At 39.8% G+C, this 23424-nt stretch overlaps 1 protein-coding gene across 3 annotated transcripts in view; it reads right to left on the bottom strand.

The window, feature by feature from the left end:
- The window catches only part of CSRNP3 (cysteine and serine rich nuclear protein 3), a 78904-nt gene that overhangs the window by 15309 nt on the left and 40171 nt on the right, over positions 1–23424 (bottom strand). For 2 of the 3 annotated variants that reach the window (XM_053982694.1, XM_053982692.1), the window contains exons 3-4: positions 9462–9632; positions 1413–1672 (exon numbers count right to left, since the gene is read on the bottom strand). In XM_053982694.1, the coding sequence (XP_053838669.1) occupies positions 1413–1672; positions 9462–9632 (431 nt within the window). Of the gene's footprint in view, positions 1–1412; positions 1673–9461; positions 9633–23334; positions 23410–23424 lie in introns of those variants that run through there. The other variant, XM_053982693.1, reaches the window with a different exon arrangement.

Consider the following 23424-nt stretch of genomic DNA (forward strand, 5'->3'; position numbering starts at 1 on the left):
TTCACTTTTAATTACAGGATTCATCTGAAAGAGTCAAAAATATATGCAACACAATCCATGACACAAAAAACCAGAACTTCAGCCACCAGTTTTAAAGCAGCAGAAGGAACACACTCCCTTTACCTGCTCTCCTTTACTCAAATACAGAGTTTCTTTCCTCTCCTACGTTGTATTCAAAAGCACAGCTTTATTGGGAAGTTGGCCCCAGGAAGGCCAATGGTATCCTGTGGTGCATCAAGGAAGTGTGGCTAGCAGGTTGAGGGAGGTGATCCTGCCCCTCTGCTTGGCCACATCTGGAGTATTGTGTTCAGTTCTGGTCTCCACAGCTCAAGAACAACAAGGAGCTACTGGAGAGGGTCCAGTGGAGGCCACAAAGATGGTTTGGGGTCTGAAGCATCTCTCTTGTTAGGGAGACTGCAAGAGCTGGGCCTGTTTAGTCTGGAGAAGAGAAGACTGAAAGGGGATCTCATTAATGCACATGAGTATCTCAAAGGGGCTGCCAAGAGCATGGTGTCAGACCCTTTTCAGTGGTGCCCAGCAGAACAAAGAGGAGCAATGCCCATAAACTAAACCACAAGAAATGCTACCTCAACATGTGGAAGAACTTCTTTACACTGAGGGTGGCAGAGCACTGGAACAGGCTGCCCAGGGAGGACGTGGAGCCTCCCTCTCTGGAGACATTCAAAACCCACCTGGACATGTTCCGGTGTCAACTGCTCTAGATGAACCCTGCCTTGGTGGGGGCTGTTGAGCAGATGATCTCCAAAAGTCCCTTCCAATCTTAAAAGTTCTTGTGAAAACCAGCCAGGATTTGTTCTGACTAGCTGAACTGATATAGCTGCTTAATTTATCTGACACATTTCTTCTGGTTAAATAGTATAGTCACACAATCATGCTTACAATACATACACAATCATTGGAATACTGATAACAAAAAACATTTTAGTATCTCCGCTTCTTACTTTTTCCCAAATTCACTCAAGTTAGCCAAGAAAGAAGCTCTTTCACTTTCTGTATCGATAATGTTATTATTCCCTTCTCTAATAGACCATTGGGCTTAGAAGACTCATTCGTTTCCTGGCACTTCCAGACTTCTGCTGGACACCTTGTTCAAGGCTAACTCCCACCACTTTCTGCTTTTATTTTCCTCTCTGTAGAGAACAGGGAGTAAAGAACAACTTCCCTGCAAAGCACTTGGTGGCACACAGCAATGACAACTACAAGAGCACTTGGTATAATCAAACAAAAATGCACCTTCAGTAAAATTAGAAAACTCCAGGAAAACATCTATTTCAACTGAAAATGGAGCTCACAGAAGGCGATTGTTTTGTTTAACACGTGTGTTGGCCCCTGTAGCTGTGATGCTGTTCAGTTAAATTAGGGCAGAGATCAAAGTCTTAGACAAGCTTTACCTTTAACTTTAGAGAATTGAGTTTTTCCTCCCTTAGATGCTCTCTCAGCATCTCTCGGTGGAGCCTCTCCTGTTCCATGGCAAACTCGCCCAGGGTATACTGGCGCACACTGTTGTGGCGAGTGGACATTCCCAGCGTGCTTCCTCCTTGGCTGGGAACACTGGTGAAGCCTTGCCTTCTCGTGAAGTAATACACAGTAACACAGTTAAAATGGACATTCTTCGCTCTCTTCCGCTTCTCTCTCTTCAGGATTGAAGAAGCTGGAACAGAGGCAGATTTCACTGTAAATGGTAGAGCTCATTAAAGGGCAGAGTTAAGGCCCTGTGAAAAACTCCATGGTCATCTCCTGAATGCTACTGTCAGGAGGAGTTAGAATATATTCATATTTATGTGAATTTTGTTTACAAGAACAGATCTGGCAGGAGCTGCAGGAGTTTACAGGATAGTATTTGATTAGTCAAAAGCACAGATTAGAATGTCAGCGAGGAGACATGAGAATTGTGACCACCTCAGCTACCAAGGACATGGAAAGAAGCACAGTCAGCACTGCAAAGCACTGTGTTCTTGCTCTATTACACTTCCTAAAAATCTCTGAGCAGAGGGCTGCCTTGATGTGAGCTCAAAAGTACTATTAAATACTGAATGGAAATGCTGAACATTTTCCAATGTCAGGGACAAAGTGCTCTATAACTGATTCAAACCCTTTGCTTCAAACCAACCAAAACAGAACTACCACCTTATCAAGAGTCTGGGGCATTTGTTATTTTGCATGCACTGTACCTGACACATTATATTAAATCTGCTGGAATCACTGCTAAGGACACTGTTTAGCTCAAGAAAGAGCAGAAGGACACACACAATATGTATGTTCTGATCTGTTAGAAAGCATGAATATATACCCAGCAAAATTTACTGAAAATTTGAAAAATTCAGGTTTTATCATACTTAGTCATCATTTATTTCTTGTATCTTGGTAATCATTTATTTCTTGTATCTTGGTATTTCTTGTCATCATTGGCCCATCCAACTCCCAAATCCCATGAAAAGTAGTTTTCTAAAGGGGAAAATCAGTACTTCCACTAGCAATCCAACCTATGCTTAAAAGAATCACCCAAGTTTCATTTGTATATGAATAAATCATAACTAATGCAATAGGTAAGCAAGAGCAATAATATGCTGGCAGACTGAAGCAAAGCAGCAGCACTCTCCATTTGCCTTTCAATATCCTCATTTTCCAAGCTGGGCAGTGGAGCTACAGCTGTGTGAAACCTGTGGAAGATGCAGCACTTCCTTCTGCGTGTTTAGTGGCTGAAATGGAATCCAAACCACCACCTGAGAAAAGCACCCGCTGAAGCTGTATTCATCCATCAAATGCAAAATCTGCTTCCTATTTTTATACAGTTCTGATAGGAATGACATTTTAAGCTCATCATGTTTTTCTAACATTTTTTACCCAGGAAACTGGGAGTTCTTTGATTACAAAACTTAAATGATCTCAGTTCTGGCTGAACTCCAAGACATAAGCACTTTCTTCTGCTATCTCAGCTATTCTCCTGATGTCAAAGACACATTAAAATAAATGTGAACCATATGGCTCCCCAGCAGATTACTCACACTCCTGCATCAATGAGGGCAAAGCAATGCATTGTCACCAGTGCAGAAATATCTTAGGCACGTGAGAATTTCAAAAGGCTGGAAAAAAACATGTGTGAAGCAGCCTTTTGGATTAAAGCTCTATCTTAGAGCAGTGGAAATGCTGCATTTCTTACACTCTACTACCAATTTGTCTGCTTTTTACATACTCAGTGTCATATAAACCATTATGGCAAGAAGGATTAGCACCATTCTCCACCTGCTCCACGACTTTTCATGCAGTATTTCATCAAGTCTAACACCACAGAACAGCAAAGCCTAATCCCTCCTTGTAATCCAGGTCAGAACACTGCTTATAAAAGTCAGCTTGCTTCCCAAACCTCATAGAAAACAAAATCTAGGAAAAGGTTGCATCTACCTCTTTCTCTTACCTCTCTTTCTATCCCATTGTCTTCCAAGAGGTATTTTCTAGGAGTCTCCATACACTCAATTTACCAGTTTCCAACCCTGAATGATAAAACACTTTTCCTACATGCTGGAAATCTTCATTACGAGGAAATTCTGTGACATAAAATACACCCTCCAAAACAAACATGTAGTCTTGAGGACAAGGGAGGTATTTTCTAGAAGAAATGTGAATCTCTAAGTCTAGAAGGGAACTGCATACTCAGTTGTAAATTAGCGGAAATTTGAGAGAAGAGGGACAATGCTGTGGAACACCACCACCTACCTAAAGCACTTCACTGCTCTATCTTTCTAGGAGCTTCCTTTAGGGTAAAACCAAAGCTAAATTCACCTCACAGGAGGAGCTGGATGGGAATGCTTGCCTAATGCCAGATTTAAGTCACATTTGAAAAGGTTTTTGAAAATTACTAGCTCACAGACAAGTCTGACATGAATAGAGAGGATTTAATTCATATTTTAAGCATTTTACCTCACTGTTAACTATTCTGTCTGAAACCTTGCAGAAATGTTTAATTGTCAGGATGCCTACTAGAAGCTGGATCCTGACCACTAAAATTTCAGTGAAAGCTTTACGTTTACTTCCTCAGCACCCTCTACCTCCAGAGTGCTTTTCTGTGACATACATCATACTCCACTCTGCGAATATTATCAGCCTGTGGGGAGGAGTGGAGATGGTTAAGTGCTCACCATTTCCTCTAAATGCCAGCTGCTGTTCCATAGGTGATTATTACTGACCTTGGCCCCAGCTTTGTGAGGAGTAAAGTCCTACCAGGGATTCCTGTAAGAACACCCGTGAATAACAATTGCATTCGCTGAACTCTCCTATGACAGTACAGGCAATCCTTTGTTCCATCCTATGTGTGACTTCTGTGAATGGCCATTTCATGCAAACACAGCTACCCATTCAGCTGACTGACACTTTGCATTTACAACCATATTTTATGTATCTATCATGAACATCTTCTGACAAAACGATTTTGTTTGATGTTTTCTAAGCCAACAAAATCATTATGTAATGCAAAAACTGTCTCTCTGGTTGTATTGTGTGCAAAGTGCACTAATTTATAACACAGAACTTATTTTAAAATATAGAAACATAATTAGTTACACAAACCATTCTAAAAACTAGTGGGAGCCTGGTTTGTAACCCCTCTTCAATTTTTAACAATTCTCACCACAGTATTCCTCATTCCAGATGAAGAGATGCTTCACAGTATACCCTGTCCTGTCATTCTGTGTGAGTTTGTGCAAAGACATTGCACTGCATTTCACTGAATTTATTTGCATTTCTTGCTTTTTAACGCTCAGATGAGCTGACTTATTTTAAAATCAAATACAAGAACCTCTCAACCTGTTAGCGTTTCATATCGTGAGTCAACAAATAGCAATAACAACATATTCCTCATTAACAAGGAAATTCCAAGCCTGGTTGCTGGCAACATAAATAACTGCAAGATGCCATGAAGAAAGGAATTAATGCCTGCATTTAGTTACACTTGTTTTTCCATAGGAAACCAGCACCACCACTTCTAACTCATTTAGATTTCTATCATTAACCAGCAATTAAACATGCAGCTTAAGTTCAAAGCTCAGGTAGTGTCTTGTGCTATTGAGCTTACAGCAAATAAAACTTCATCCCTCTATGAAGATAATTCAGAAGAAGCTACAACTTCCTAAGGATTTCTCACACCTTCTTTCACATTATGTATGGCCACATAGATGAGGCAATCTCAGTAAGTTAGCAACTGTACAAAATTCAGTGCTTTACAGGGCAATTCAGTGCTTTGAAGGGACTGCAACAGGGATGTATTTGTGTTTTCAAATTCCTCATTACTTTTAACAGCAAAATCAAACGATGGCAAGAGCACTTAGAGACCAAAGGGTTTTCTCAGAGCCCTCAGTGATCTGCCCATTCCTAATGAACCAAAGTACATCCAAAAGTACTCTAAAGACAGTACCCTTATTAGTGGAATGGTAGGACCTGTGATTATGGCCACAGGATAACCTTGCTCATGACAGCAATAATGTTAATGGCAATAGAGAGATAATTGATGTAGGATATCAACCAGGCTGTGTGATGGCACCACCTCCTGTTGGTGATGATCACCTTATCAGATAAGCTGTTGCTGGCCATCACAAGTGACTCTGCAGGTCATGTGTGATTCTGTAAGTTAAATTTGTGTATTCTTCTGTAACAGAAAAAAAAAAAAAAAATTAAAACCTAGCATTTAGAGGCAGGTACCTCACCAAAGCAGGGAGAATCACAGACAGAATCATCGAATTACTAATGTTGGAAAAGACCTCCAAGATCATCAAATAATTTTTGACTGAATACCACCATGCCCTTTAAACTCCATCACGAAGTGCAATGTCTACTTGTTTTCTGAATACTTCCAGGAATGGTGACTTCTCCGCTTCCCTGGGGAGCCTGCTCCAATGCTTAACTTCTCTTTCGGCGAAGCAACTTTTCCTAATATCCAACCTAAACATCTCCTGGCACACTTTGAGGTCATTTCCCCTTGTCTGTGAGAAGAGACCCCCACCTTGCCACAACCTTTCATGGAATTGTAGAGAGCAGTAAGGTCTCCCCTGAGCCTCCTTCTCTCCGCTGAACACCCACAGCTCCCTCAGCTGCTCCTCATAGGATTTATGTTCCAGACCCTTCATGAGCTTCATTACCCTTCCCTGGAAGGGCACATATTCCCCTACAGCTGAGCTAAAATGTGGAACTCAGTGCTCCTCAGTGCACACAATATTGGAATGGTCAGGGTGTTGTACTGACATCCTCAACAGCAATTCCAGGTTTTTCAGCTTGCTGTGGAACAGATGAAATACAGCAGTGGGGTGCCAGAACTGAACAAGGCAACTGAAAGGAGCTCCAATGTCATTTTGAGTGCTCCAGCCCTGTAACCCATGTATGCCTAAGTCCTGACTAATACTGTACGTGCAACGCTTGCACTGCTACTTGAAGATGAACATCCTTCTTACTGATATGAAGGCAGGTCTGTGAAATGGGAAAGGCATGTGGACTAGCTAGTAATACGCTTTGGCATCCATTAAAGTAAATCTGCAATGACTAATGACCTGCTGAATCAAACTGAAATTGCTTCAATGGACTGAGAAAGGTAAGTAAAATACACAACAGGGATTATATCTGCCAGCAGTAATGAAGGCACTCCATCACCATTTGCTAAGAGATTTTAAAATGTGCACATCTGTAAAAATACACACACCTTATAAAGAAAATGCTAATGTTAAAATTTGTCTATTCTTTATGGACTGTAATTTTTATTTACTGACTCAGTTGCCTGCAACCTAGGCTAGGGATTTATTAATTTCTTCTTGTTGCTGTCTTTATTTGTTTAAATGGCTATATTTTTAAAGAAACTGTATAGTAGTCACAAGCAATAGCACTTAGGGCATCTCAGTCATGTGTTTTCTGCCATCACACTACAGGGTTAATTGCTGAGAACAAAGTTATCTTCTGGTAGTTCTGCCCCACCTGAATGATCCACAATAGCTGTATGCTCATTTAGGTGGCAGGTTAAACTGACTTTAAGACTAATGGAGCAGAATTCTTGCTAGGCTCCTGTTTATCTGACCCAATACATATAGTTTCAAGGGTTGTGTAAATACAGAGATGCATCAGCTGTGCTAGATGGATTTATATACAAAATGCCTGCTTTCTAAAGTGCTGAAGAGATTGCAGTTACAAGCAATTTAGAATTATCTCTTTGTCAGGTCAAATAGAAAGAAAAAATAAGACTTAGAGGACCACGTTAACATTTTTTTTTTAATTCTCAATTTAAGAATTAATATAGAGATTGTGATGTTGACTAGAGGTCACACAACCCTCCCCCCCTTTTCCAGTCAGTAAAAGAGAGTTTATACTCAACTTTGTATTCACCTATATGAAAACAGACCAGAAAAAAGATGGTATGCAGGATCTGACAGCGTCTCACTAAATAGAACAGAAAATGGTATAAAACGTCAGGAAATAGCTTAGGAAGATAACCTCCATCAAGGAGGTATTCAAGCATGTAACAGAGGCAAGGAATCTTGCTAGCCTTTTTTCTGCACTGGCTCTTTTCAGTCTGCTCACTGAAAAAAAATCTCACAGATTATATTCAGGTTCAAATATTCAACTTTGAAAAACTTGTCTCTTGTCTTTTACTATGGAAAATGAATGAGTTCAAAGCATGAAGAAAATACCTTCCAATGTACACTGTTATCAGTTTTGTTAGTATACATTACATGTGCATGTAATTTTCAGGTGAGTATCACGCAAGAGCTCTTAAGTAATATCGGGTTTCTGTATTTGGTTTCTTGGAATTTAGGCTGATGCATCTGTTTTAAATACAATACTTTTTAAAAAATGCTATCAATGCACACACAGACTCCTTGCTCTTTCTATTTCTGTATCACCAATGGATATACCCAAATGTATTTTTAGAAAAAAATGTAATATGTGCAATTCCTGTATGTGTGTGAGTGCACACACAGATGAACATTTATTACTCTGGCCACAAATATCTCAGTTAGATAAATCATTAATCATAACACTGAAATACTGTAGTTGCTCTTACAGAAAGGGAATTTCCTTTAAACTAAATTATTTATTATGTCAACTACAATCAAATCTTATGCATGTACTACAACTTCCAAGTTTGTCCCCTGAATTGTTCCCTTTCACTGTATCACCTACACATAAAATTTTGGTCTTCTGTGTGGGTGGGAATGACTGTTTGATGTAAAAAGCCTGTTTTCAGTCTATGATGAATAATCAACCAACTTCTTCAGCAGATGCAAATGTTAAAGTAGCAGCATGCAGATAATATTGTCCCCAAGACAATTTTCTAAATGCTAATATAAATTTAGATTTCTAATGATACCACAGAGGTTTACTGGGTCACTTACTCCTTTGTGGCACTTCAATAAAATAGGTCCCCAACTAGCACTGCATGTTAAATATCATATAGCACCTCAAGAGTGTTCCATGTAAATCCATTTCAAAAGTTGTGCCTGTCCCTGCTGTGCACAGGAACATTCCCTACCAGAGCAAAGAGGATTCACACCCTCACATCCAAAGGCCCACTCAAACTGAACAGCAGCATCTGGAAGGTAAGTCAGTTTTAAGAACATTCATGTCACATGCTATAAATATGGTTTCTAGGCACATCCATACCACTCAGTTACATGGAACATTCTCTGTACGGGCAGCAATGAGGAGCCTCACAGACTCCTTGGCTCACACTTTTAAGGAGTAACTCCATAGAGGAGATCTAAATGCAACAGAGTTGAAGGAGGCAAACCCTTGCTTTTTAGAAGATGCAGTTCACTATTAATAAATAATATAATCACCTGAAACAAGTATCATAAACTGCAAACATTAACTGTAAATTTATCATTCCCAGAAATATATGCTGCAAATGTAGCTTTGCTAACTTAAGACCAAATTCTTATTTGTACACAAAACCATTGCAAAGTACAGAAATATCCTCTGGTACCTGAAAAATAGAAACTATTGAAATAATGTCCACCATACACAACATTCATCAGTTCCAAATAAAAGAAAGCTTATATTGTTTTTAGAGAACTCTCACCAATACTGTATTACAGAGAGCTGACAGCTGCAATACATTTAGCTAAGGAAAAGAAATTGAGCTAAAGCACTTTCCCTACAGTACCTGCTTGAACTATTTTGAACACAACTCTTAACATTAACTACAAACAGCCACATAATTCAAATAGCAAATAGGTAGGAGCTTCCAAGAGACTTCAAACTTTTACAACAACAGTGTAATAGACAAGAAGTCAAAAGAATGTAAGAGGATTTTACTAAGTATTTTTGAGCAAGTCACAAGCTGAACATCATGGAGAGACTGTTTCATGATCTGTTCAACTAAAAATCATCGTGCTTATCTTACCATAAAATTTATTTTATTTTGAGAAACAGGAATAATTCTTTAGGTACACAGAGTTAGTACTTACGGGTAAAATGATTAGAAGTGGATGGATTGACACTATCACCACTGTCAGCACTTTCACTGCTGGAAATGTCATCATCTGATTCCCTCACAGAGGAACAAGGTGAGGAGCCATCAACTTCTTCAAACTTCCTCTTTAAAATTCCACTCATTGCTGCAATGCTGTCACATGTACCTGTAACAGGAACGGAGGCAATGAGGCACTGAAACATCCATCTGCAGAATATACAATCATAAACTCCAAAGTAATTTTTATTTCAAAATAGCAGTAAATTGCCACTTCTAGTCTTGAATCATCATTTAATATGAAATTACACATGACTAATTTAGGAGAGTCAAGCCATAGAGAAGGAAAACAATCTTAAGTCCTACTCTAACTCGACATGTATGCAGGTGATTATTTCACTGGAATAATCTGTAACAGATTGCTTTCAGGGAGTATTTTCCCACTATGTCAACAGCATCCCTATCTTCTTCTAGGTTATGTTGTAAAATTTCAAACAGAGAAAAAAATTATGGACTTGGTCCTTCCTTTGGCTGCCACAGGAGGAAGGAATGTTCACAATCAGGGATGAAATTAAGAAGAAATCATCCTGGACACTATAGTTCCCAATGCTAGAATTCACTTCCCTATGCAAGTGAAGTAACCAGTGTTCACACCACCCTTTAAGAATTTCATCTGATAATTCCAATATTACAGATAGATAAAAGACGGTGAAGGCACAAAGACCATATATGAATTTGTGCTCAATAAACACCTGGATTTCAGAAGTTACCCACACCAGTTAAACACACCACTTGCCTCCCAAACGTTCTCTCCCAACTACCACGGGTTTATGAAAGGCAGGTCACCCTTGACTAAGCTGATCCCCTATTACAAGGTGACCTGCCCAGTGGTTGAGGCAAAGGCTGTGGATGTTGTCTACCTGGACTTTACTAAAGCCTTTGACAACGCTTCCCACAGCATCCTCATGGAGAAACTGACTGCTTATGTCTTGGATGGGTGCAAAAACTGGCTGGCTGGATGGCCCAGAGAGTGTTGAGGAATGGAATTAAATCCAGTTGGTGGCTGGTCACTAGTGGTGTTTCCCAGGGCTCAGCTGAGGCCAGTCTTGTTTAAATAACTTTATCACTGATCTGGACAAGGGGATCAAGTGTCCATCCCCTCAGTCATCTCAGTTTGAGATGACAGTAAATTGGGCATGAGTCCAAAGAAGGGCAATGAAGCTGGTGAAGGTCTAGAAAGTGACTCATATGAGGAGCAGCTGAGAGAGCTGGGACTGCTCAGTCTGAAGAAAATGAGACTTGGGGAGGACCTCATCACTCTCTAAAACTCCCTGAAAGGACTTTTTAGCCAGGTGGGGGCTGGCCTCTTCTTCCAGGTAACAAATGACAGGACAAGAAGAAATGGCCTCAAGCTATGCTGGGGAGGTTTAGATTGGGTACTGGGAAAGATTTCTTCAACACAAGGGTGGTCAAGCATGGGAACGGGCTGCCAAGGGAAGTCACTCCAGAGTCCTGGAGGTATTTAAAAGATGTGTAGATGTGGCACTTGGGTACATTGTTTAGTGGTGGACTGGTTAGGTTAATGGTTGGACTCAATTATCTTTGAGGTATTTTCTGACCTAAATTATTCTGTGATACCAAAATTAAGAAATGAAATGCCTAAGACATTCCTGAGGTTGAGTAGAACATTATAAAGCTAAGTATTCATGAAGAAATTTAGCAGCATGTCCTGGTTCCAGCCATGGCAGGGTTAATTTTTTGCAATAGCCCGGAGGGGGCATGGCCAGGACACCAAGGTTATTCTGTACCACCTCACATCATTACTGGGGGCAGGGAGAAGGGAGTCTTTTCTGGAGAGTACAAGTTCCTTATGGCTCCAATTCCAAGCCAGAGAGAGCTGTTGTTGTCTATTGTGGGTTTTCACAGTGAGCAATAAGATTTCTTTTCTTGTACTCTCTGTCATAAATATTGTTGCCCTTACTGTTCCTCTTCTTATCTCATTGCCATTTTCAGTAATTTGTTCTTATCTGAACCCACGATCTTCACCTTTTGTGCCTCCTATTCTCCTCTCCAGCGCACTGCAAGGGGAAGGGAGAGTGAATGAGTGGCAGCATGGTTTGGAGAGTTTTCTGTGGGAGCACTAAACTGGGGAGTACCCCCCTAAACCGTGACACAGCAGAGGCAGAAATAGTGCATGTAATTAACTAACTGAGAAGAGATCAAGAACAGCTGGAGCCTGCCCAGAGGACACACAGCTGCCACCATCCTGCCTGCAGCACTGCAAAGACAAATGTTCCTAACACTTATCCAGGCAAAGTTTGTCTGGGATTGATGACACACTGTACTTGTCAGGGACACACAACCCAGCACTATGGACTTGACAAAGGGTTCTGCCCAATCCCACTGAAAGCAAGAAAAATAAAAAAATCATTTACATTGCTCATGAGACAGAACTGTTAAAATCTCTACAGCTACCTTTATGATTCCTTAATTCTGGACCAGCCACATTCTGCTCCTTCCAGGAAACTGAACTAGATATACTCCAGAACTCCCTTCCAACCAACATTTCTATGGCACTGTGTTTAAAACCCCAATACATCTGTGAGGAAGCTTGCACAAGCTGGGCTAAATGGCTACTAAAGAAGACAAGATTAAAGCAGAGATTCCAGTACTGGCCAAGACGTTAAACAATTAGCACATTTCAGCGTTTTGGCTCAGGCCACTTCTTGCTCTCCTGGATTACGCAGGATGAAGCAGGTGCCAGAACCATTCCCAGCAGGCAGGCTGGATGAGGGCACCTGGGTTTTGGCAGAGGCCTGACAGCTTAGCCATTGTGGACAAGAGTTGTATCCTGCCACTTGGCAGCAGAAGCCAGAGAATGCTGTCCCTAGCCCACGTCTTTCTTATCTTTTCAATTAGCAAAAAGGCAGTCTCAGGGATGTAGCTGCTGTGCTCTGACCCTGCAAGCACAGCACTTCACCAGGTTCTCTGCTATCTTTGCTCAACTTGGCCTCATGCTAAGTAGTTTCAATGTCTCCTATGTATTCTACAGCTCCCTTCAAGCCCCAACACCATTTTCCTTCCCGGAAAAAACAAAGTGACAGTGTGAAGAGAATTGTAACCTTTCAGCATGGTATGAAGTCATAACAAGATAAAGGTGGATATATGAGAATGAGAACTACCAAAAAAAAAAAAAAAAAAAAAAAAAAAAAAAAAAAGAGAAAAAGTAATATAAAAAAAAAAGAAAGAAAAAGTAGGACTCACCAGCTTACAGAGTCTGTAAGTCGAATTCCAAATCATAATTTTGCAAACACCGAAGCCTGTCTATATGAAATGCACGAGTTGAGGTGGCAAGAACACAGTGGTTTCTTCCCAGTGCAAAGAAGTTTAGTTCTAATTACTTGTTTTGTTTTGCTGACAAAGCATTTTACCTTGCCTGCCAGCTCCTAAGCACAGCAGGAGGGACTTACGAGCAGGTTTAAACTTGTCTTTGTAAGTCAAAACTAGAAATTGCATATACATTATACAACATTTTAATGATATTATTAAATTGTAAGGATTAGAACAAAAGTTTTATAATAAGGGAGTTCATTCTTGAGAATCAAAAGCTCCAAAAAACACACGTGCAATTGTACCAAGTGTAATATCCTGTCTCCAGCAGTAGTCACTACGTAATGCTTCAGTGGAAAGCAATGGGATGCAAAATCCAGCCAAAACCACTGCAGATACACAGCTCTGCTTCCTCATCCTTACAGCCAATTTCCCCTACGCATGAGACTTGAAATGTTGCTATATGACAGTGCCCAGCCTCTTAGAAATTCACTTGACTTGGTCTCCTGAGTCAACAAGTTTCCTATTAGTTTTCTGTGAGAAGAAAAAAAAAACCATAACAAAACACATCTTCTGAAACTATAGGCACACCCCCTTCAAAATTACTGCAGTTTCAACCTCTACAATATTTTGGACAGTAAGCAGCAGGAAGGCAGCAGTGTCCAGCAGCATGCTGTACTAGACAGAACTACACAGGTACCTCTCACAAAGTGGAGACAGCTGAAGAGAAATCACTGACATCTTGTTGCTGTATTGCAGTGGTATTTCCATTGCAGTAGTGATTACATTACACAGGAGGTAGAGTGCATCTGCTGATCCTGTACAGAATTAGGAAATGCCTTTATATGTGAGGGGTGTGCAGGGAGGGAACAGCGATGGAGACACAAATGAAACTGCACATTAAGTTCCACATCCCAAGCTGGGGCATCTGTCCAATGGCTGCAGTTGCTGGAAAGCACCTGGCATGCTCCTGCCTACACTCCCGACCTCACAGCTGTGCAACCCTTAACAGCCTGCCTACCCCTGGGGAGCTCCCCAAGCCACACAGCCTCTTGCTGACACTACTCCTCTTTTAATGTGAGAACTAAAGCATTCATCAGCGATAACAAGGAAGAGAAAATGAGCAAGAAACTGTGCAGGTCTGAAAACACTTGAGCACTTCTTTACTATTCAGATTCTTCCCAATTCTGAGTTAATAAACCCCAGAACAAGATGCAGAATCCCATCAGAAAGTGTAGCTCATGAGAATAATGTAGAGGGAGCACTGGTCCCCAGTACAGCCAACATGTGCCTGCTCTTGGAACTGGTGGATATTTCCTAGGGCTAGAAAACAAGAACAGAGGGAGTGATGTGCCGTCTCAACAGGTACACTTCGACACCTCACAGCTACACCTGCTCAGTGTCCCCCCTGCAAGGGCACAGGGACATACAAATGGCTGATTATTGCCTGCTGACTGAGCAACAGCTGCTTTCACTGGAGTAACCAGAAACTCTGATATTACTCCAACGTCCTTGTCATTAGTCACCACTCAGACCAAAGAAGGCTCTGACAATCTGTCACCAAATTGTCTTCTTCAAAGGCATGTGAGCTTTTCCAGGGTCTCACTTTCAAGTTCCCCTAGCATAAAGGCACTTCTGCACATACCCAAAGTTACAGAGACTTGAGATATCTGAATAAGTTCTTGTTGAGGTCTCCCTGGGAGCCCGAAACTTCGTGTTCATCCAAGTGAAGTGTCTTATCTATTATGAGTGCAAAGCATACTGAGAAGGAAGAGGGACAGAAAGGCTGGGCCAGGCCGAAACCCACGAGCAATTGTTTATGTACCCAAAGGCTGGTAAATACAATACAGCACTTGGCTGCTACCTGTGCCCACCCTTTTTGGACTATGAATCTTGGCAATATTTTCTAAACAGCAAAATGGTCTCCACCTAAACAAAGGACTAGGATGCCCCCACTAAGCTATAGCTTAGGGGCAGCAGGTACTGAACAACAGACTCTGCTCTCCAGCACCTGGGTGGGTTTCGTAGCTGTGCTGCCATGTAAAATAACAAGAGACCCATTCAGCAGCAGACCTTTACAGGAAAGATGTTTTGAGAGGAAGAGTGACCTATGCTCTGCTCTGCTCTTGGAAGGGAAGGTCAGAGTACCTCCCTTCAGGAGGTACTGGACTGTGACTGTGGAGCACAGGGAGCTCCAACAGCACGAGCTATGCTTCCATGCTGAAGGGTAACCACACGGACACACATTAAACATTTCTCTCTCAAGCATCTAACCTCCAAACGCCTTGCTTCTCACTTCATTAAGTGGACGCGACTTAGAGACTAATCCTGAAACCCTACTCAGAAGCAGAAGACCTGCAGTCCTCAACAGCCACAGCCAAACCTCAGTACAAGAGAAAAACCATTCCTGCTCAAAGAGCCATTGGAAGGACAGGGAATTTTATGGCCATCTCGACGCTGCTAGGAAACACGCACTCCTCCCTACAGTTTGCACCTCTGCATCAGTAAGGAGCAGCTTTGCTGGCTCTGTAATTCTGCCTTGTCTTCAAATACAATGGGATTCTGATCACTTCTAAAACACTTCAAAAGGAAATGTTTGATACACAAAGCAGATGTACTAAATAATAAGATCTCTGGGGGAATGACAGTTTGGCTTATTAATTATCAAAATTCTGTTTCTGAACATAAATTCCCCCCTCCTCCCCCCTTCAATAAAAGGCAACTGAATTCCTTTAATTTATCTTCTAGACACCTTGAAATCAACTTTTCTCTCTAAACAGCTTTAATTACATCTTTAAAGCATTACGTTTGCATATCCTAGCTAATGTAACATCAAAATTACCATTTCAATATCTAGTCAGAACTTCCCTGTGAGGAAATACACCTTGTATTACACAATGCTTGCTTTAATTGAGAAAGCTTTAACTCTTGGGATTAGAGTTACACAGTATGCAGTTGTAGCATGCATGCTTGCTTTCAAAAATATTTCCAGGAATTATGACTTCAAATGCAGAGGAAGTGTAGTGATAGTGTCAACAATGAGACTGCCAAGGGCATGGTCGGAAGAAATGGCTACAACAATTTAAATGGCTAAACAAATATAGGCTAAAAGTCAAGTCAAGGGTAAAGATATAAATTCATACTGCCTCTGGCAGGAATCAATTATGCTGGCTATTCTGACCTCTAAATGGGTTCTTCTGGAGAGGGAACATGAAAAGCTTACTCTCACTTTCTTGCTTTTTACCTATTTTCTCTCATCTTCATTACAAGTTACATATGCATGTTCCACATGTATAAACTTGGCAAAAAATATTTAAAAAGGAGAAAGAGAAACTGTTTTATCTTCATTAAAAACCAATCATAGTTAAAAATTTTACAACTGCAGTGGTTGAAAAGCATTCTCACTCCAGAGAACATCACAGAAAAGACTTGAAATTCTTAGTAGAGATGTTCTGAGAATGTGACAGATGTGCCTAAAAACATGAAAAATTGCCTAAATTAGTCGGTTTTTGAAAATGGTAATACAGACTAACACCACAATGAAAGAGGCAAAATTGAAGAAAGAAAAAATCATGAGAAGGGAGGGATTGAAGCAAAAGGTTATGAAAAGATTCTTTTCCTACAGAAGTAGGACTCAGACAAAAATACTGAATTTCAAATTTCCTTCACTATTTAAAAGAAATATAATGAAATAGCAAAGCCATGCTCTGTCATGATCACTGGAGGCCAGTTATAAAGGAGAAGGTTTACAAAAATACAGGTGTCCTCAAAGTTGAGTGTTACCATTCAGTGGTGTTCACCTATGCTATGTATCTGAACACATAGCTAAGGTTTTGCATCAGCTCAGCTCACTTTGAACAAGCAGCACAATCAGCAAAAGCAGATCAGCTGTACTAATATACACAGCTTTTGAGCAGAACTAATCTGTACAGCAGAACACGGCCCCAACACAGACCATTTGCAGCACCCCTGTGAAATACATCTTTAGATTCAACAGGCATCTCAGAAGTGTAAATACACATTGCTTTGGATATCAAAATAAATACACAGTAGAGGGTCATATGATGGAAATATTATGCTATTTAGTAATTATTCTTAACTGCAAATTTTGTTGCTCTTTTAACGTAGGTGTTCTTTTGTCATACACTGGTAAAATTTAATTATGCATATATATTTAATGTACATGTTTACTATGCTATAACAAATACTGGTAATAAGAATTCACCACAGAGGTGGCATGAAGAAGGCTCTTAGCTTATTATGCACCAAATCCTGTGATATTGAAGACCTGCCTGTGCTCAGCCAGCAGCCATTTGCGTTTCAGTACTGCTGCAGCGTTACACAATAGACATGCTCAGCACGTTCCCTAATGGACACTGTTTCAGCTCTCCTCAGTTCAGCTCAAATTCCAGCTTGGCAGATGATTTTGACCAACCTCATGCCTTTGCCTTGTCACATCCACTCAAAAAAAGGCACAGCTACAGGAATACCTTCTACTATTCCTATGCAAGCACTGACAGATCTGGGTGCTCCAGGAGTTTCCAGGTTCAGTGAGGGAACAGAGGAAAAACAGTGCAGAGCCCCGATACTTCAACAGTCAGATTACATTCTTTCCACTTTAGCAACAAGACATTTAAAATTTATTATATGATCTTGGTTCTTTGCATCCAGTGACTTATAAGGAACCAATCAAAAGATTTTTGGCTGATGGGCTTTTAATTTTTTTTTCCTTTTTTTTTCCTTCTCTCTCTTTTTTTTTTTTAACACCGAAAGCATAAAAAACTCCAATAAAAGCTTTGTTTTATCTTTTTAATAAATGTTGACATTAGAAAGAACATAATTAACCCAATTCTCTAATAAAATCACAGTGCTGTGCACATTTTTAAGACACCAAGTAAATATTTGGCACAGCTATTAGTAGTCATGTAAAGTTACAGACTGGCTTCTCTGACAGCCCAAAACTCTGTTGTTATTTTTTACTATAAAGCTGAAAGAAAATGGTAGAAACTAAACAGCCAGGAAAATACCAGAAAACATTTTTGTCAGCAGAAATATTTGAGGAAGAATAAAACAGGCTCCTAAAAACAAAAAGATTTTGGTCAGCAGGAGTCAACATTCAATTGCCACCAATGAAATGAATGTAGCTCCATGGCAAGACAGTAAAGTCATGACTTCATTCAAGGTTTGGCCTCAAGTAAAGCCAAAATTAGTAAAAATATGTTTAAGTGCATCTTTCTCCCTAGAGAATAAAACCAATAAAACTATTCGTACTGGAAAATATAAATGATTAATATCTACTGGAAGGCTGTGATGTTTTGAAATTACTATCTTCAAAAATAGTTTTATGGCTATAATAATTCAGGCTTTCTATCTAGATCAAGGACAATGCACAACCAAAATATAATGCTACAATCTGCATTTTTCATGCACACCCAAGATAGTCCTAAGTAGGTATTCAGGTCCACAAAAAAAAAAAGACACAAAAATAAAAGATGTAAAATTCCTATTTGTTTCTAGGATTTGCTTTCTGACTTTGCACCAGTCATGGTATATGCATTCAACTCTGTAAAACAATACATTTATTTTTTAGAAACTGGAGATTTTTAGAAACAACATTATTTCACAATTATAATTAAACACTGATGAGGGAAATTCACTAAAAAAAGGCCCTTTAACATACACAACAAATTACTGAATGTAGGAAACAGTGTATTCATACAACACAACCGTGAAGTTTTCTTCTGCCACTGACACATACTTAAGGAATTGACAGTTCACCTTATCTTCTAAGAAGGACACAAGGTAAAAATAAGCTACTCAGCTATCAGCTAAAAATTAGTAGAATTTAATTCAATTTTACAATTAAAAAAAAAAAAAAAAGAAAAGAAAAAAATCTGAGAAACAAACAAAACTTTATTATTTATGGATTTGTCTCTTCTGGATGGATTACCCAAGGCACAGCATGAGGGCTGCTTCACTGTGTTCTTCCCCAGGGCCATGGTGTTTAAGCTTTCCTCTATGTGGTTACTTTGATAATCAGGGTCTTAGCCACAGTGCAAATTGTTTTTTACTGGTGTGAACTAGCAATCTCTCTTTCCCATCTCATCCCCCATTTGCACAATACTTGAAGAAGATTAACTGCTTCTGCTTCAAGCTCAGCTGATATGAGCTAACAGGTTAAAAAACTAATTAGGAAAATATTGAAAAATATGACAGGCACAGAGAAAGCATAACTGCATAAACCTAATTTCCTTAAGAAATGAGCCAAAAAGATCAGCCAGATTCCGAAGTTCCAGATTTAGTGACCATGGTATCATAGAATGAGATTTTTTTTTTTATGAAGACAGACAAAATATGTGTAATCAATAAACTGAAACGTTTCTCTGTAAGCCAGTAGTCTTCTCTGTATTTTCAATAACTAAAAACCTCAAAAAGGATTTTAAATGCATATATTCAATTACAGGCAAAATTTCCAATAGTAATTTTATATTTGTGGCCAGCAAAAATTCCCCATAGGTCCTTACTCACCTGTACATGTGTACCTGTATATAATCAACACAAAGGCACCCAAAGGAAGGTGCCTGTGGTGCTAACACAAGATGACAGACCACAGTAAGACTGACCTAAAATTACATTCCCAGTTGTGTTAAAATTGAATGTTGACTCTCTTCACTTTTTTTCACGCTAAAGAAAATTGGGAGTTTATGCCTGTAGTGACTTGTATACTAATAAACATGTCTAAGAATTCTTTTCAGTTCACTTTATAATTCAAAGCTGAAAGCTTCACAAGAAAGCTGACAGAAGAGCTCCAGGTCTAATAATAAGTATGTACCCATCCAATTCCCAAGGCACTCTTGTCACTGAGACAGTGATGAATAGGAGCTGAGCAGTGAGCCCACTGCCTGACTTGTAAGCACCTTATGACCATTCAGCACCACTTCAGCCAGGGGAGTCTGCTGGGAAAAAATTAATTATCTGCCCTACACTCTCCTGAAAGCACTGCTGTGAAGGTATGTGGCTTACACTTCCAAACTGAGGTGGGTTTTTCTAATTATTTGATATATTTTGCTTTATTAAATCTCTGATCACTCTGTCTTTTCCAAAGGAGCTAAAAAGGTTAATACTGAGCAATTTCCACTTTTCCATTTTATTACTGAAATATGTTTGTTTAGAAGTAAGAGTGGGTGAGAAGGGCATAATAGTAAACAACTGAGCAACTTAATTGAGAGCTACAAAGTTAAACCTCTGGCTACTCTGAAAGTGAATTCTTCCATAAAGACTCTGGTACAACAAGACAGCAAAACAATAGCAACTCTGGGAGTCAATTTCCCCCAGTCGTGGGGTTTCCCTCCCCGTCCCTAAAATAAAATATTTAAAAGTCAAAACTGTTTGCTTGAGAATAGCCTGCTCAGCTGTCACAGCTCATGTTGGAAGTAAGCAGTGCTACCATTTGTTGTCCGCACTAAAAACAATTAACAAATACATTTTGTGGCTTTCAACATTTTTTGTTTACCCTATCACCCCCACACAAATGGCATTTACTAGAGATGGCTATCGCTTAGGAAGTGCAACTAAAAACATCTGCAATCCAGCTTCCTTGTTAACACATTCATGATACATTTACAGCAGACTTCGTTCAACAGCGGCAAATAACACATTTTAAATCACTAAGCAGTTCGTCATCAAATTCATATCCCTACTCAAAAAACCCGACCTCCTCCTGAAGCCAGCACCATGTCAGCCTATTTCATCATCCCAGAAGGAGCAGCCAGGTGCTTCTCAGGTGGGACACGCCACAGGCACCGCACAGCCCCGACCCCACTCCCAGGCAGCCGGGGCAGATGTGTTTGAAATGGATGCCCGGTTCCCCGAGCTGGGATGCCCAGCAGGCCTGGGGCCGGTCTGTCACCCTGCCCCTCCAGAGCCGCCGTGGCGCTGCGACAGCGGCCGCACAGACAGCGCGGCAGCGCCGGCACCGCAGCGCGGCCGCAGCCCGCGCTCAGCCCGCAGCCTTCACCCCCGCCAGGCAGCACGGACAAAAACATCACTTACTTATAGGCATGCACAGAAATGATTTGCCAGAATTGCATAAATAAATGTAATGAAGGGGCAGCATGCTAATGAGAGCTACAATACCACAGAGGCTTATTTACTCTGCAGCCCTCCACTACATAATGGTTTCATTGCTTGCATTTCCTCATCAAAATCCACCAGCTACGCGAGATGGTGAAGCTACAATCGGTAAATGATGTTGTAGTTCCTGCCCGTATCCCTCAGAACGACTGATGAGGGTCAGGCTCCATACTATGCAGCCCACATTTCCTACCTCATATTAGACAATGAAATTAATATGCAAATCCCTACTGTTTATGAAAGAGCAGGACACAAACCAGCCCCGAAATCAATCAGGACTTCAAGTTATATATTCCACGAAATTATTTATGAAATACTAAAAAAAAGCCACATATCTTTTTATTTGAAAGCCTGAATGCAAACTGTCCAATGCATTTGGATGCTAGTCTTTAAGAAGTATCTTTGCTTACATTTTTGTGTTTAAGCATAGAAAAACCTTTAAAAACTCAAGCAGCTCCTCTTCATTTTATCCTTAACTTCACAGTATTTAAGTTGTCCAGTTACATATATTAAGTGAATTTTCCATCAAATTGTTATGGCAATAAAAGATTTTACTCCTTTTCCCATGTTCCCTGTTTCTTTGTGGAAAAATTATATGAAGTAATGGAAAACTGAAGCAGAGGTGCTAAAAATACAAACCTCTTTTTGTAGGGTGGGTGTAGAGATAGGGGGAAAGAATTATATGCAAATGTGAGGGAAGAAAAAGGCCACAATTTTCCAGTTTGGTTTTTATTTTTTTTGGTATCAATTACTCATCTCCCATTTATCACAAGTTTCATTAGACTACTGTATCCATATTTGTGGAGAGATGGAGAAATTAAAGACATGCTATTTATCTCAGAGCTGTTTTAACCTAGTAAATATTTTCAGCTTCTGTACATTTGTAGATGAATCGTATCTGTCTTTTATCTACACCCAATCCCTTTTCTAGGGTCAAAAAAGCATAAAAGAGAGCAATGAAGCAACTCAACAGTAATCAAAACTCACTGGTAGGACTTCAAGTGGTATCAGCATTTTAAAGATATGATGGTGTTTGGGATATTTTATTGAGGAAAGGGCACATCTACAATCCAGTTTTTCACAGCATCACGTCTGGCTCAGAGCAAGGGCAAAAAGAGATACTGACAGACTGCATGTAAATTTATCTTTAAGACATCTTTACCAATGCTGCAATATATTATAGCTGCCTTGCTTCAGCCTGACTTTCCACCTGCTTGTTCAAAGGGAAAACAACTCTAAACATCAAGCTTCAGCTACTAGAAGTACATTTTAAGAGCAAGCAAAAGTTTTAGATGAGACAATCATCTGTTGCTATCTCAGGGAAAATATTTAAGCTTTGGAATTAAGTGTCCCAACATTTGCCACTGTGTACTCTAAACCATGACTTACATGTCTTCAATTTATATTGAACTTAAACTTCATTTAGTTAACTACTGCATCTGTCTAAAGCAAGACATTTCACAATAAATGCAAATTCCTCTTTCTGATAAACAATGGAGACCAAAAAACTAAGATATACAGCAAACACTGCATTCTCAAACCAAAACATTGCACACCAGATTTGGGCTCCTCAGATCCAGAAGTAAATTAAGACAGTGTAATTAACACAAAACTCCAGTAATATGAGAGATCAAAATCACATCTCTGTCTCCAAAATGTCAGATACATACATAAAGATTTGGTTCTCTTTATGATTCTTAAAGAGACTCAAGAGCCCCATACTGCAGCATAAAATGTTTACATAAGCACACTTTCAATAGAGTTTAGATGGGGTAAAGAAAAGCGTGTCTTCAAATTACCATAACTTGGTAGCAACAGAGAACACCTTTTTTCTTCAGAATTTTTTCTTTAAGCTTTCTTTAAACACTTGACATTGGAAGTGTTTTAGAATATGAAGAGCCTGCTCCACAGGAAAAACGTTTGGTCTTTTTGTTTCCTTCCTATATAAATAGACAAGACAGGTGTATTTCAAAGTTGTGATTCCATTGTAACAGTGGGAATGCTGTTCTGTAGAGATGCTCCTACTGTTATTTAACTGCACATTGTTAATTTTATCTCTGTATGCACTTACTGTAAGTACCTAACTTCCTCATAAATTTAAATTTAAAATCCACTGTACTCATTTTAGATGAATATAGTAATTATATGATGATTGTATGACTGCATATTGCTATATTTTCTCCATTTTAACTAGCATAGAGTGACATGTTCAGTGTTATCCAACCTTATGGTACATACTGCAGGTGTTACTGCGATATTACCAGGGTTCTCTGTAAAATAAATTAATAGTTGCACATAAGTACGGTGAAAAAGTACTTCTACATACCCTTTCTGATCTATTGTCTAAAACATGAACAGGCCTGCCTTCTGAGATGCCACGCTGTATCAGGACTGTAATATAAAATTACCTTTTACAGGAGAACCGTTTTAAAGCAGGGACTGCAAAGCACCTTCGCTTAGGTATCAGCAATATTTGCAACTGGAAAATGATGCCCTTA

This window comes from Vidua macroura, chromosome 7 (genome assembly GCF_024509145.1).
Source record: "Vidua macroura isolate BioBank_ID:100142 chromosome 7, ASM2450914v1, whole genome shotgun sequence".
NCBI classification, from domain to species: domain Eukaryota; kingdom Metazoa; phylum Chordata; class Aves; order Passeriformes; family Viduidae; genus Vidua; species Vidua macroura.